Here is a 13603-nt window from a genome sequence, read left to right on the forward strand (position 1 = left end):
TTCTAAAGGAAAGACTTCTTCCCCAAAGCAACGGTGGAGTTGCTCCCTCAGCTATAGCTCTACAGGATCTTTACAATCAATCTCACCGGTTGGTTGCAGCCGGCGAGAAGAGGTCTCGGTTTTCCTCTCAGCCGTGCGCTGCAGCTTCCCTTTGGCTGTGCTCTGGTGCTTGTTTGGCCTTCCATTAGCTCACGGCTGCCTGAAAACAGGTTCACCAAAGAGCTTTGTGCTGTGCTGGTGCTCGGTTGGTTTGTAGAAAGGTCTGATGAGCTCTAGCGGTGGCGTCAACAAGGGAGCCCAGGAAGTCGCAGAAGGCAAGGGAAAGGAGCGAGACTCGCTTTTTGATGGCAGTAAGCAGTTAGATTTGCTCAGCTGCCAGAGAAACCTCAACCTAAATGGCTTTCCTAGCAAAAGGTAGTTTGAACGGGAGGATTCTGGTAGCCGGCTAAACCCTGATTTCGGAGCGTTGAAGGCAGCCTAGCAGACTTTTAAGTCCATTTTGAGAATGTCTGCCCTGTTTCACTCGAGCTTCCACAGCTGACCCGGAGTCCCAAAAACCCAGTCAGACAGTCTTAAGAACCTTGCAAAATCGTCTTCCTAAATACACTAAAGAGAAGGGAATAAAGCTGGTAATAATTAAAAAGGATTTTGTTCCTATTGTCTTTTCCTCAAGATTTAATGGAGATGTCCATAGGATCAAAGTTCCTACTTGCTTTGCAAGTACATGTAAGTTAATTTTCTAGGAATTAAAAACACTTTAATGGGAGTTTCTTCTGTTTCCAAGGATAAACATTACCTCCTCCTTCCCCTGCTCGAGGTCTTAAAGCCTGAGATCAGTTTTCTAAGTTTGCTCATGTAGCCATCCAGAAAGGTACAATGGTATCCCTTGATTCTCTCCTCTTTCTTCCAATAAGAATAAAACATACATAAAATATTTTCATGAAGTTGTTCAGCAAATTGAATCTTCCTTTTCACATAGTTATTACTGAAAGTGTATCACGTATGAATTGTGCCTCGAGCTTGTGTTCTCAGATGTTCTAAATTAATCCAAGGTGCGCTCTCATCCAAATGTCAAATGTTTTTTCAAACCAAGAATTTGAAATTCCCCCTCTGTAAGCACCCGAGCTCGTTTGTAGCTTATGTTTTCTTTCCTAGTGATTGTAGTCATGGTCCTAGCAGTCGCTTTTCTATGAAGAAGTAGTTGGAATGAATTCAAACTTTTTTTTTTTAAAAAAACTCTGAAATTGAACTCTTGATGGAACTCGCGAGCAATTGCTCTGTACAAACATTTCTTCTAAAATACCAAAACCTTATAAAAGCCCCTCCCAGAACAAGTGATCCTCCTTGCCGTTTGGAGGAGCTGTCTCTTCCTAATAGAGCTGCTTCCTTTTGGATGTCCCTGCCACTTAATGGTTTGTGGCCTCAGGGCATAAATATTTTTGCATTATTCCCTGAGGGTAATTTTTTTTTTTTTCCTTTTAAACAGGAGCAACTTCATATACGGCTCATACTTAAGTAAAGAAGAAATCGCTTTCTCTGACCCCACTCCTGATGGAAAACTCTTTGCCACGCAGTACTGTGGCACCGGCCAGTTCCTGGTGTACAACTTCCTCAACGGACAGCACCAGACTTAACTGTTCCCGAAGGAATTCCGTTTTTATTGGGAGACTTCTGCCGAAACGTACGGAGTGGGGGCAGACCTGCAGCAGAAGCCAGGGCCATTTTTATTACAGTGAACTCAGGACTGGTAACAACCGAAAGGTTGTACTATTTTATTAAAATTGTAAACAATGCAGTAATAGGCTAACTTTGTTTTTTTTAAAAGAAAGCTATTTTATTAACTTTTACAAAAGTTTGATTGTATTTTATCTAGTTAGTCATGTTTACATGCAGCAGAAAATTGTTCATAGTGGACTGTAAACTAATGCAAAGACTCTATAGTCTGACTGACGAGTAGGTGCTGAAGTTCTTAACGTGGCGACATACCAGTGCTGCTCGGCGCCGGAACCCCGCTGCCCTGCCGCCGGTGCCGGCAGCCGGGTGAGGCCGGCGGCGCTCGCTCGCTCGCCAGAGCCCAAGGCCACGCTCCAGGGCGCTGAGGCGAGAAGCGGCGCGGCGCGGCCGGCGCGGTGATAACCCCGACGGGCGGGCGGCGGCCTCCAGGGTGGGCGTAAGGGAGCCTGCGGGGCGTCAGCGTCGGCAGCTCCTTCTGCCCTGTCCCCGCTCCCCCAGCTCGGCTGCGGAGCGAGAGGCAGAACGGAAACCCCGGGGGCCGGGGTACTCGGCGTTCTCCAGCTCCCGCGCTGAGTATGTGCCTTCGTGAGGGGACTTCGCTTCGATACTCGTCACTCCTTCATAAATCTCTCCTCTTTTAAAGGGTTTGTATGTTGAAAAACTGCTGTGGCCTTTCTTGATCTGTACATAATGTAGATAGATTAAAAATAAAATACTTGATAGCTTTTTTAAAGTTACTCTGTATTGGTACTAAGTGCGAACGAATCTTTAGTGTGCTTTGTACGTCTGCGTGTGAAATACCACCCTAGTGGCTAACGGCAGCGCGTGTTTCGAAGCAGGCTTCGGAGAACACCGTCGCTGTGTTCGTGCCGGCTTGGGGTCCGAATTCCCTTCGTGACGAGGCATCTGCGGCGCGCCCCAGGGATCAGCTCCCCAGCAGCTCCGGATCGGTACCGTCCCGATGCAGGGTTTACAGTGAGGTGAGAGGTGATGCCTTTGGCCTTGAATAATGGCTTAAAACCGGACTGTAAGATGGGAAATTTAAATTTAAACTCATTCTTTTTTTTAATTTTGGAACTCATGTGCAGTTAGGCTACGCTTGTTTGTATCGTGCTGTCCTTACCTTGGTCTGGACCTAAAGCAAAGAACCCGCACCACCTCCCAAGCGTTACTCAGCGTGCTTAAAACTGATGTAGCCGAACGGCGCTGCATCCTGGCCCGCGGCGGCGGCTGTTCCCAAGCTGCGACCGGTAGTTTCCGAGGGGACTGTGAGCAGGCTGCCAAGGGGCTCGTCACGAAAGTGGCGGGGGTTCACGGAAAATCTGAAGGGGATCCCCTCTCCGGTGGGCTCGGGAGGCCGGCAGCGCCGCGGGGCTGCTGCTGCGCCTAAGCTCTTGCCCGAGCCGTGCCGAAGCGCGGCCAGACCAAGCCCCTTTTCCAACTGCTCGTACTTAAGGGGGCTAAAAGCTGGTATGTGCGGCCGGGGGCCTCCCCCTCTTGGCTGTTTGAAGCAAAGCCGCTCTCCCGGGTCCCAGGTACCCGGCTGGGAGGAGCCCCGGTACCCGCAGCAGCCTTGCGCGCGGAGAGAGAGAGAAAAGGGGCCCTGGGCGGGGGCCAGTGAAGAGGCAGCCTTAAATGGTAACTTAATATATTCAAATTTAATGAAAGCACATTATAAACATACCATAGCCACAACTTCAGACAGTTTCAGTTCATAAACGATAACATGAGGTAGACTGACTAGTGAAGCTAAATTCACCAAGTTTTTGGTTAAGAAAACTTTACACTAGGAAAGCAACGTTTTTAACCCTCTTCCAAAAGTCACAAAAAGCAATTACATAAGTTAAGCAAAAAGCATCTGCATATGATTCTTTAAATCTTAGTTTACATTCAGATTTAACCTGTGAACAGACAAGAACATCTACAGGTAAGAGATAACGCTGGCCAGTTTAATACATTCATAAGAACGGCCTTGATGGCGAGGCTTACAACCAGAACGGAACAGCCATAACCTCGCTGTCCCCTAAGTGTCTCCTTCCCGGGAGCTCCCAGGCAGCCATCGCCCCCTTGGCGGGACGGGGCCTCGCCTTCCGAGCGGCTTCAGGAGGCCCCGGCCGGCGTCACCCCAGCTCCTCGCTCGCGCAGGGGAGGGAGTTACCGAAAGGGGGTTCCTGTTATTTGGGAAAGGCGGCAGGCAAATACGCGGACTCCCTGACGGCGCGCTCAACCTGCGCGACGGTTTCGCGCCGCTTCACCAGAGGGCTAACTCCTCCTAGTAGTTCTCAGCACCTGGAATTTTAAGAACTTAGTGCAAACATCAAATACACAAACAAAAAGGAAACCGTTTTTGACCACCTGGAACTTCTACAGCACGCTAAGACTCGGGGGTGGCCTTAAGCCCTTCCGGCAAACCCAGAACTACCGGAATGCATTCAGGTGTGTATCAAAAGCTTCAAGAAGCATCTTTTATATCCCTACTTCTTCCAAGTGTTAAAATAGATAAGGCAGGTCGTGTCTGAAGGAAAATAAAAAATAAATTTACAGAAACGGGTTGGTCATCTGAACTTTGCTAAATTTACAGCATCGGAGTTATGCTACATTAACACAGACATATGCAAACCATTTTCCTTTAGCCTCTGTCAAATATATTATGTTTTTTTTCATCTGTAAACATCTCTTCACAAGATAAAAAAAAGTTGCTTAATTAACACTATGCGTTTAAAAAAAAAAAATGCAGCTTTGGCAGGTCCTTCTCCAAGGAGTTGCAGGCCGAGTATAAAGACGTGTTAATTTTCATTGCTTTTTGGGGAGCAAATCACTGTTCCTGCACCGCTTTTAAGAACACGCTGCATTTTTCTTTTTAATGAAGGGGTGACAATGTGCAGGAAGAGGATTCTTTTTTTGTATGGGAAGAAACCCCAGTGGGGCAGCCCACGCTGGCTGCACGAGGAGAACGGGGTCCCGCTACGCTGGAACCCCGACGACCAAAAGCTGCTGCACCCAGCTCATTCCGGAACAACTTAAAAGGATCAGGCGTACGCTTGTGAGTAGAACAACGTGCGACTACCGCTACAACCGATATTTACAGAGGTTAACCAACATAAAGGGCTGACAACGTTAGGTGATGCCTTCAAAGATCTTTGCTTCTGGACAGAGTCTCTCCTGAGCAGCCCCAGCTCCCTGGGACTTCTCCCCCGCTCCCCCGGAGCTGTCGGAAAAGTCTGGAAAAGACTGGAAAAGACCTCCTGTTTCACTCGGACGCACATTCTTTCCTCTCAAACCCAGCTCCGGCAGCGTTGCCATCCTGCACGTTTTTTTGGTACGTTGATGGACGTACGGGTACGACTTGACCGACCTAAACCGCAGCCAACTGGAGTCGGGTGAAAAGGAGACCCAGAGGAAGCCGCGTACGGCCCGCCGCCGAGGCAGGGGACCTACGGCAGGACTCGTTTCCCTACGCAAAGGAGGACGGCCCACAGGTTTTCAAAACTCTGTCGAGCGTGAGAGACCGCAGGCGTTTCGCTGGCAAGTTATTCTGCCCTCCGACGGAGGAGAGAGCAGCTACGAGAGGCCGCCTACGAGAGGCCCCTGGAGTCGAGGAGGAGGGACGGAACGGGGTGCAGTAACGGTGCTGGGAGAACCCGGGTGCACGGTGCCTGCCACGCATTTGCTGATTTGTTCAGGTTGAAGCAGTAAACTTTGAACACCTGTGGAAATTTTGCCAAAGACAGTTTCGATACATCCACAATTACAAATTTTAAACTAACACTGCACAGAGAACAAGACTATTCCTTTTAATACAAATCTCTACGTTATATTGTAGTTTCAAACCCCTGAGTATTCCTGTACCACAGTACAGAGCTGAAGAGACGCGGTGGGCTCTCCTCCACGTATCTCCAATAAATTCCACATGTGGGTCGCGTTTCATCTAACACGTTCAAGCTAGCAGCTGCTGAGAGCAGCGTCTTCCCCTAGCTCAGCTGAATAGAAAAAGAATTCTTCTTCAACCAAATTACGTCCTCTTCCTAGATCCTACGGCTTGGGTGGCCGTGTGATTAGCGTCGGCGGTTGTGACCGATGTGAAAATAACTTGAAGCCAGGATCCTTTGAATCATAACTGATGTGGTGATTTTCTCCCTAGGAATAAAGCCTACTTCAGAATTGTGGGGAATCCTTGAGAGCAGTCTAGATAAATACGGGTTGCACTTTGCTCCACAGTGATTGTACTTTTTTAAAAAAAAAAAAAAAAGTTCTTTTTTTTCCTTTGTTAGCGGTGTCTTAGCGAAGCTTATATATGGCGTCCGGTGAGAAAATAGAGTGGTTTGTCGTCACTACTGTTAGCAGTTTGAAACTCATCCCGAAGCCGGAACTGCCACTCATCCTCCAACTCCAACCGGACTATTGTCTGCCGTAACGAGCTTCTGTCTTGACATATGACGCACAGGGTGGCACCTTCAATTGAAAAGCACGTTAGATTCTCAGGGTACAAAACCAGCTCTATTTCCTTCATGCATTTTCCGAAGATATTTTAAAGAAATCTCTGCTGCTAGGTAGGAAAAAAGAAGGATTAGAAGGGTCTATCAACCACGGGCCAGCCTAGGCTCAGATCAGTCCCGTGAGCCCTGGGGCAGAGGCGCGCGCGTCCATTTGGAGGAAGGCACGGACAGGGAGAAGCAAGCGTGGCGTGGGGCCTGCTCTCTATCACAGGACGTTGCTGCCTGGCTGCTCTTGGTATCATCAGCCGTAGCAGAGAGAAGGTTAACTTGAATCCAAGACCCTTAAATCACTACTGATAATTACGCCAGAAGAATAAAGCCTACTTTTTGGTTTTTTGGTTTTTTGTTTGTTTGTTTGTTTCACGGGACATTTGGGTTCGTACGAGGTCAATGATGAAACTCCACTAAGCCAAACCACAGGCAGTCCCGCAACTGACTCCTGAGAAAGTCTGCTATAACTTCCCTGAAGTATGAGAGCTCCCCTTGGTAAAGCACCGTAAGAGGAATAACAAACCCAATCCCTAATTTCCCCGGCTTAACAAACTTGCAGGCTTCCTTCCACCGGGTGGTACCAGACTGCGCGGTCACTTAACGCGCAGGAGAGCTGGGCACCTTCGGGGCTTTCTCTGTTCTGTGCTGCAGCCCCCACACCTGGCACAGGGAAAGTTCAGGTCCAGACCCCTCCTCTGCTCGATTCGAGCAGGGGAAGGCCCTTCCTACCAGGCATCCGCTGCTATTTGTTAGTATTAAGATAAAATGATGAAGAAAGATTTTGATGAGGTTTATAAAGTTCTGGTGGGGGCAGACCTCATCACCCTCCAGCTAAGACCTGCCCTGATCTACAATACTGAATATTTATTGCCATTCTAGACAGATAACTAGAGCAGAATTTCTCTTCCTCAGTAACACCTATGCTCTAAACCCTCAAGTTGCTGACTGCATGAGTCACCGACTGATTTCCACGTATCCTTGTTTTTCTGAACCTATTTCCATTTGATGGCACTTTAAAATACTTTAATGAATGTAATTTACCAAAGCTTAGTGAAAGTTCAATTACTCGCACTTATTACCAACAGGAACAGAAGTTTTATACCCTCCCAAAAGAAACTCTCCATCTACTTCTTTTGAAAACGATGGCAGCACTAACTGTGAAAATACTGGAGCTGTTTAACGAAGCTGGTTATTCCTCTACCTTTCCCTTTCCCTCCCTGCCGTTGCTTGGCAGGACAGCACGCGGGATGCCCAGCAGAGCAATGAGATGATTACCTTTCAGAAACCTGAACCGCTTGAGGAGGTCTGCACCGACGAAGGAGTCGCAGAGATAGAGCAGAAGCCCGCTGAAGAACACCCCTTCGCAGTTGACATTGACGGAGTGCGGGCGGGAACTAACATAGCATATAGCCACCTGAAACAGAAGGGGAAAAGAAAGGAAGCGGTTCTGTGTTAGAAAATGCCTAGGTAAGGCTTTAAGTGGAAAGGAATACAACTTAGTGATAACAGGTGAGTCGGCTGGTCCTGGTAAAAATACAGCCCAACAAGAACGCGGGACTGAGCAAACTTCCCCTAGGAAATCACACACGGGACAAACTTCTAGGTTCAGATTTGGTCACCAAGTCTGCAATATGTAATTTCAGGGCTCTCCGTAATTCAGTTTGATTTTCTGCTTCTCTGTGAATTACCTGCTTATAACGACAGTTAAGATTACTCAGGTTGTTCTAATGAGGATACATTTGTCAAACACAGTAAGCAGTTCCACGAGTCCTGAAACTGCTGAAGCTTGAGCTCCTCTGCGCTGGCGCTTGTCTTCTCTTGCTGACCGCAAGCATCAGCTAAGTGGTTCCCAGCACTGGGGCCCTCCTGTGTTTCAGTGCCGCGATGGCTGTTCCCTATCAAAGGGTTTCTCCTCTATCTTGCCACTGACCTCCATAAAATTTGTCACAACGAAACCCTTGTTAGACTTTCACCCAGTTCAGACTGACCAGTGGGTTCAAAAGTTCTGATCTCCCTGCCTACGGAGATCTCAGGCATACTTGCAAAACCCTCGTTTCCCTAGAAACCCAGGTTCATAAAAAGAAAAGCATCTGAAAGGAGAGCTGCATTACAAAGGATGAGCTTTGTCCATCAGTGAAGCAAGCCACCAGACAAGGGTCGTATCAGAAACTCTCTTGGCCAAAACAAGTTTGTTGCAAGGACAAATCGAACACAGATAATCAAAAGCTGTATGACAGGACAGTGATGTAAAATATTTTATGGATAGTTTTTGTACGGACTATGCAGCACACCACGTTCTGTCAAGAATGGCGTCACTTTCGGGTTTTTGCTTCATACGAAATATTATTTCAGACAGACATGCCCAATTCCTTTGCAAATCACATCAATCCATCACAGACCTCTGGTCTCTACCCACACCAGCCAGCTAGGAGGCTTTGCCACCAGCCCTTCCAGCGGAGTTGGTCCTTTAGCTCCAACAGCAGAGTCTCACTGTTTGAGAGCAAAGTCTTCAAACACTACCCTTGATGCCGAGGGTTCATAAAAGAAGGGGCTTTCAACACAAGAAAGATGTTGAAGTAAAGGTTTGCATTTACTTGTCCCCATTATCCCAGCAAATATTTTGTACCTCGAGCCCGATGTTCAGGTAGCAGTCAATGGCCAATACCGGGTTCTTGAAGTTGTGAATGGCCTTGGGGAAGAGTTTGTACGTAGCGTGTTGAAGGAACTTCTCCAGGAGGAACTGAGACGGGGCTGCCAGCAACGTGTGCTCACTGTCAGGGGCACAGACGTACTGAAGAGGCATTATTGGTGCCAGGCTGTCCGAAACCTGCAATGGAACCAGGGGCAGCCCCTTTTAACCCACCTACTCAGTGTGTCTTCTCTGCAGGAGTTCCTCTAGCTGGGGAAGGGGCCACCATGACAGGGCAGGAAGAAAGAGAAAGCTGGGGGAAAGAATCAAAAATCCCCACCCAATTTTGACACAGCACCACAGCACAGAAATAAATGAATGAATTGTTCTGTGGTTGTTAAGTACTTCTGTGGGTATCGGCTCGCCTAAAGAAGGGACATAAAGTTGGGAGTTCAAATTGCCACAATGCCCTCCGTCCTGCCTTACTCCTCGGCAGTGTAGGAAATGACATCCTCGTGTGGAGTCATCCACAGAAAACTTTTTCTACGGAGTTTTCTCATAGGCCAGTCGATCACTACGGCTTCCACTGCAACCACAAGAAAAGGAAAAGTCTGAAAATGACCTCCCAAAATACTGAAACCCGGGGTTCAGTCAGTTAAATCTGAAATACGGGGGTGAGTTTTTAAGAGAGGGATGGTGTGGGGTGTGTTTAAAACCACCAGGAACACAAGTGGTAAGATTCCTAGATTAAAAACCAACTCTTTGAAATACACCTCCATGTAAAGACGGCACAGGTGTAACATACTCTGCATAAAATATTTGGTATCCCCACACCATTTTTGTAAATAGTTGGATTTCCTCGGTGGATTTCAGAAGGCTGCAAATTTCAGTGCCTTTGCTCAGGTCTCTTTTTGTCAGCAAGTGCAAGGACTGAAAGTCAACACAAAGCAGCAAACACTGGAAGCTAGTGGCTGTGTTAAAATTATTTAAACTAGTCCAGTACCACTTGCCTTCTCGTGATCAGAGTGTATGTCTGCAAATTCTGCTTCCATCAGAGATACTCGTGAACAGCTAGACAAAACTCTTCCCAGTCCCAGTCCATCTTCTAACAGATTAGGAGGATTACTGTTAATAATTTATAATCAGCAAAATATTTATTATTTTCTGTTTCTGATGTGGCAGCCCTACCATGGAGTAGGCCATTAATGTCAAATAAGCACTAGATAAATCTAAAGGGCTAGAGAATTCATTCTTTCTAGGGGAAACTGGTCCTGATTTTACCCTTTGTGTATGACGGCGCATACATCCACACTCACCATGATTTTTGGCTTAACGACAAAGTCCTTTTGTCCTCCAACCTGAATATGCTTCTTCATGACGCTGAAGTTGTTGAAGCGGCAGATGAGCAGGCCGCTGCTGTTCGTCCGCAGGTTAAAATCTACATCTTCACAGAAATACCTGGACGTTAAACACAAGATCACTAAACCAGCTGTGTGGCTGCTGTGTGCGAGCAAGCATTCACACACCCGCTGCTGAAATGCACCGGAACGGGTTCAGTAGAGATTTTTGGAGACCATCTGATATGGTGCCTATACAAATTCTCTACATGACTCTAAAGACTCATTCCTTCAATGTGCTCCTGGTGTAGGAAAGCAACTTCTGGTCATCTTAGGATCAAACAAGTCTTCACTTTTCAGTGCGTCGGTATGTTTCTCCCCCATACCAAGTCGAGTTAGCCCTCTCATCCTCATCATGTACTGGCATCAATCATTTCTTCCCCATCTTTTCCTTTTTCTTTTTTTTTTTTTTTTATATATTTATCTCGACAGCATTTAGAAATATGGTGACAAGATTCTTATCATGTATATATATCAGTGACAAAAGGAGGGCCAGGGAGAATCTCCCTCCTTTGTTGGATGCGGCAGGAAACATTGCCACAAAGGATGAGGAGAAGGCTAAGGTACTTAATGCTTTCTTTGCCTCAGTCTTTAATAGTCAGACTGGTCATCCTCGGGGTTTTCAGGCCCCTGAGCTGGGAGATGGAGATAGGAAGCAGAAGGAAGCCCCAGTTGTCAAAGAGGTAACAGTCAGCAACCTGCTCCTCCACCTGGATGCTCACAAGTCCATGGGGCCAGATGGGATCCACCTGAGGATACTGAGGGAGCTGGTGGAGGAGCTGGCCAAGCCACTCTCCATCATTTATCAGCAGTCCTGGTCAACCGGGGAGGTCCCACATGACTGGAAGTTAGCAAATGTGATGCCCCTCTACAAGAAGGGTTGGAAGGAGGATCCCAGGAACTACAGGCCTGTCAAGAGTGACCTCGGTGCCGGGGAAGGTCATGGAGCAGGTCATCTTGAGTGCCATTACGCGGCACGTGCGGGACAACCAAGGGATCAGGCCCAGCCAGCATGGGTTTATGAAAGGCAGGTCCTACTTCACTAACCTGGTCTCCTTCTATGACAAGGTGACCCGCTTAGTGGATGAGGGGAAGGCTGTGGATGTTGTCTGCTTGGACTTTAGTAAGGCCTTTGACACAGTCTCCCACAGCATTCTCCTGGAGAAGCTGGCTGCACACGGCCTGGATGGGCGCACTCTACGCTGGGTTAAAAACTGGCTGGATGGCCGAGCCCAGAGAGTGGTGGTGAATGGAGTCAAATCCAGTTGGCGGCCAGTCATGAGTGGTGTTCCCCAGGGCTCAGTGTTGGGGCCGGTCCTGTTTAATATCTTTATCAACGAACTGGATGAGGGGATCGAGTGCACCCTCAGTCAGTTTGCAGATGACACCAAGTTGGGTGGAAGTGTCGATCTGCTGGAGGGTAGGAAGGCCCTGCAGAGGGACCTGGACAGGCTGGGTCATTGGGGCAGGGCCAACTGTATGAGGTTCAACAAGGCTCAGTGCCGGGTCCTGCACTTGGGTCACAACCACCCCATGCAACGCTACAGGCTGGGGGAGGAGTGGCTGGAGAGCTGCCTGGTGGAAAAGGACCTGGGGGTGTTGGTTGACAGCCGCCTGAACATGAGCCAGCAGTGTGCCCAGGTGGCCAAGAGGGCCAATGGCATCCTGGCTTGTATCAGGAATAGTGTGGCCAGCAGGACCAGGGAGGTGATAGTGCCCTTGTACTCAGCACTGGTGAGGCCGCACCTCAAGTGCTGTGTTCAGTTTTGGGCCCCTCACTACAAGAAGGACATCGAGGTGCTGGAGCGTGTCCAGAGGAGGGCAACAAAGATGGTGAAGGGTCTGGAGCACAAGTCTTATGAGGAGCGGCTGAGGGAGCTGGGGTTGTTTAGTCTGGAGAAGACGAGGCTGAGGGGAGACCTTATTGCTCTCTACAACTACCTGAAAGGAGGCTGTAGCGAGGTGGGGGTCAGTCTCTTCTCCCTAGTAACAAGTGATAGGACAAGAGGAAATGGCCTCAAGCTGTGCCAGGGGAGGTTTAGATTGGATATTAGAAAAAACTTCTTCACCAAGAGGGTGGTCAAGCATTGGAACAGGCTGCCCAGGGAAGTGGTTGAGTCTCCATCCCTGGAAGTATTTAAAAGACGAGTAGACGTGGTGCTTAGGGACGTGGTTTAGTGGTGGACTTGGCAGTGTTAGGTTAACAGTTGGACTCGACGATCTTAAGGGTCTTTTCCAACCTTAACGATTCTATGATTCTATGTCAGCATATTATTTTACCACATACATATATTGCCTACCTGTTTAGATCATATTGCACATTCTGGGTCAGGTCTATGTTGAGCAGTATAAAATCACGCACGTGGCACCTGGAGAACGGAGCCTTTGCTTTCCTGGCATTCAGCTTGCTGTTCCATTTCTGAACACCCAATATTGCATAATGAACAATTTTGGGGGTGGCTTCAATGTGCTGGAGGACGCTCTTCAGAGACACATTCTTGCTGGAACCCCCAGGCTCCAGGGACTGGCTGCAAAACATGATCACACACAACATACAAACATGGCTTATTATTTCTATATAACATACGCTGCATATACATATATACATACATATATGTGTACACAGAGGACCAAGAAATTCCATTAATAACTGAGAGTGTTTACTCTAGATGCTGTAAAATATATACATAAATGCAGACTTTTTAAACAAGAGCCAACTAATCTTATCCCATCAATTTAGTCATTATAAGAAAATGGGCCTTTCAGGAGAATAAGGTCTTATACCGCAATTTAGAAAGGGAAAAGGAATTGCCTTATGCACCATGTCTGGAAGGCTATTTTCTCCGTAATGGACAGCATAAGCGCTGAGAGGAGCAAGAGCTTAATGCCTTCTAAAAAGCTAAAGTTCCCAAAATAAACTGTTTTCATTGAGAAACATAAATTGAATCAAAACAAATCAGGGAAGTAACATATTGAGGAATCACTCAAATAGTCCCTAAAAGCAAGAGTGGCTTTAGGCAAAGAACAAGCACAAGCAGAGGTTTGTTGATGGTACTGACTGTGGGACACAGATGTCAGGGTAGAGCCAGGTGCAAGTGTTCAACAGCAGGAGGTTGGATGTTGGTGGTCAACAAGACAAATCTACAGCCTTCCTACTGCTCTGAGTGAAAGAGCTGATGTTTTGCCTTTTAGACAATATATCTAATGTCCAAGCGAACAGTTCCTGGGCTATCTGAATAATAATTGAGTGAATAATGACCTCTGTGAGGCCCTTTGGACAGGCAGCCTGGTATTATTACATCAAGGCCACTGCCAAAAGCTTAGAAATATTTTGAATATGTTACCAGCAGCTCCAG

At 47.5% G+C, this 13603-nt stretch overlaps 2 protein-coding genes across 10 annotated transcripts in view; one reads left to right on the top strand and one right to left on the bottom strand.

The window, feature by feature from the left end:
- Positions 1-5869, top strand: part of ESCO1 (establishment of sister chromatid cohesion N-acetyltransferase 1) — a 37537-nt gene extending 31668 nt beyond the window's left edge. Inside the window, exons 12-14 of one of the 6 annotated variants that reach the window (XM_082317569.1) lie at positions 1487-2378; positions 2574-4170; positions 4604-5869. In XM_082317569.1, coding sequence (XP_082173695.1) covers positions 1487-1634 — 148 coding nt within the window. In that variant the 3' untranslated portion in view covers positions 1635-2378; positions 2574-4170; positions 4604-5869. Of the gene's footprint in view, positions 1-1486; positions 2504-2573; positions 4171-4603 lie in introns of those variants that run through there. The other 5 variants (XM_082317570.1, XM_082317568.1, XM_082317573.1 and 2 more) reach the window with 5 other exon arrangements.
- Positions 5870-6004: 135 nt separating this feature from the next.
- The window catches only part of GREB1L (GREB1 like retinoic acid receptor coactivator), a gene marked incomplete at its 5' end in the record, with an annotated part of 63820 nt that continues 56221 nt past the window's right edge, over positions 6005-13603 (bottom strand). For all 4 annotated transcript variants that reach the window (XM_082317528.1, XM_082317526.1, XM_082317529.1 and 1 more), the window contains 5 exons: positions 6005-6186; positions 7497-7635; positions 8848-9048; positions 10167-10308; positions 12548-12775. In XM_082317528.1, the coding sequence (XP_082173654.1) occupies positions 6023-6186; positions 7497-7635; positions 8848-9048; positions 10167-10308; positions 12548-12775 (874 nt within the window). In that variant the 3' untranslated portion in view covers positions 6005-6022. The remainder of the gene's footprint in view (positions 6187-7496; positions 7636-8847; positions 9049-10166; positions 10309-12547; positions 12776-13603) is intronic.

The sequence above is a fragment of the Platalea leucorodia genome (genome assembly GCF_965183815.1).
Source record: "Platalea leucorodia genome assembly, chromosome: 1".
NCBI lineage: Eukaryota > Metazoa > Chordata > Aves > Pelecaniformes > Threskiornithidae > Platalea > Platalea leucorodia.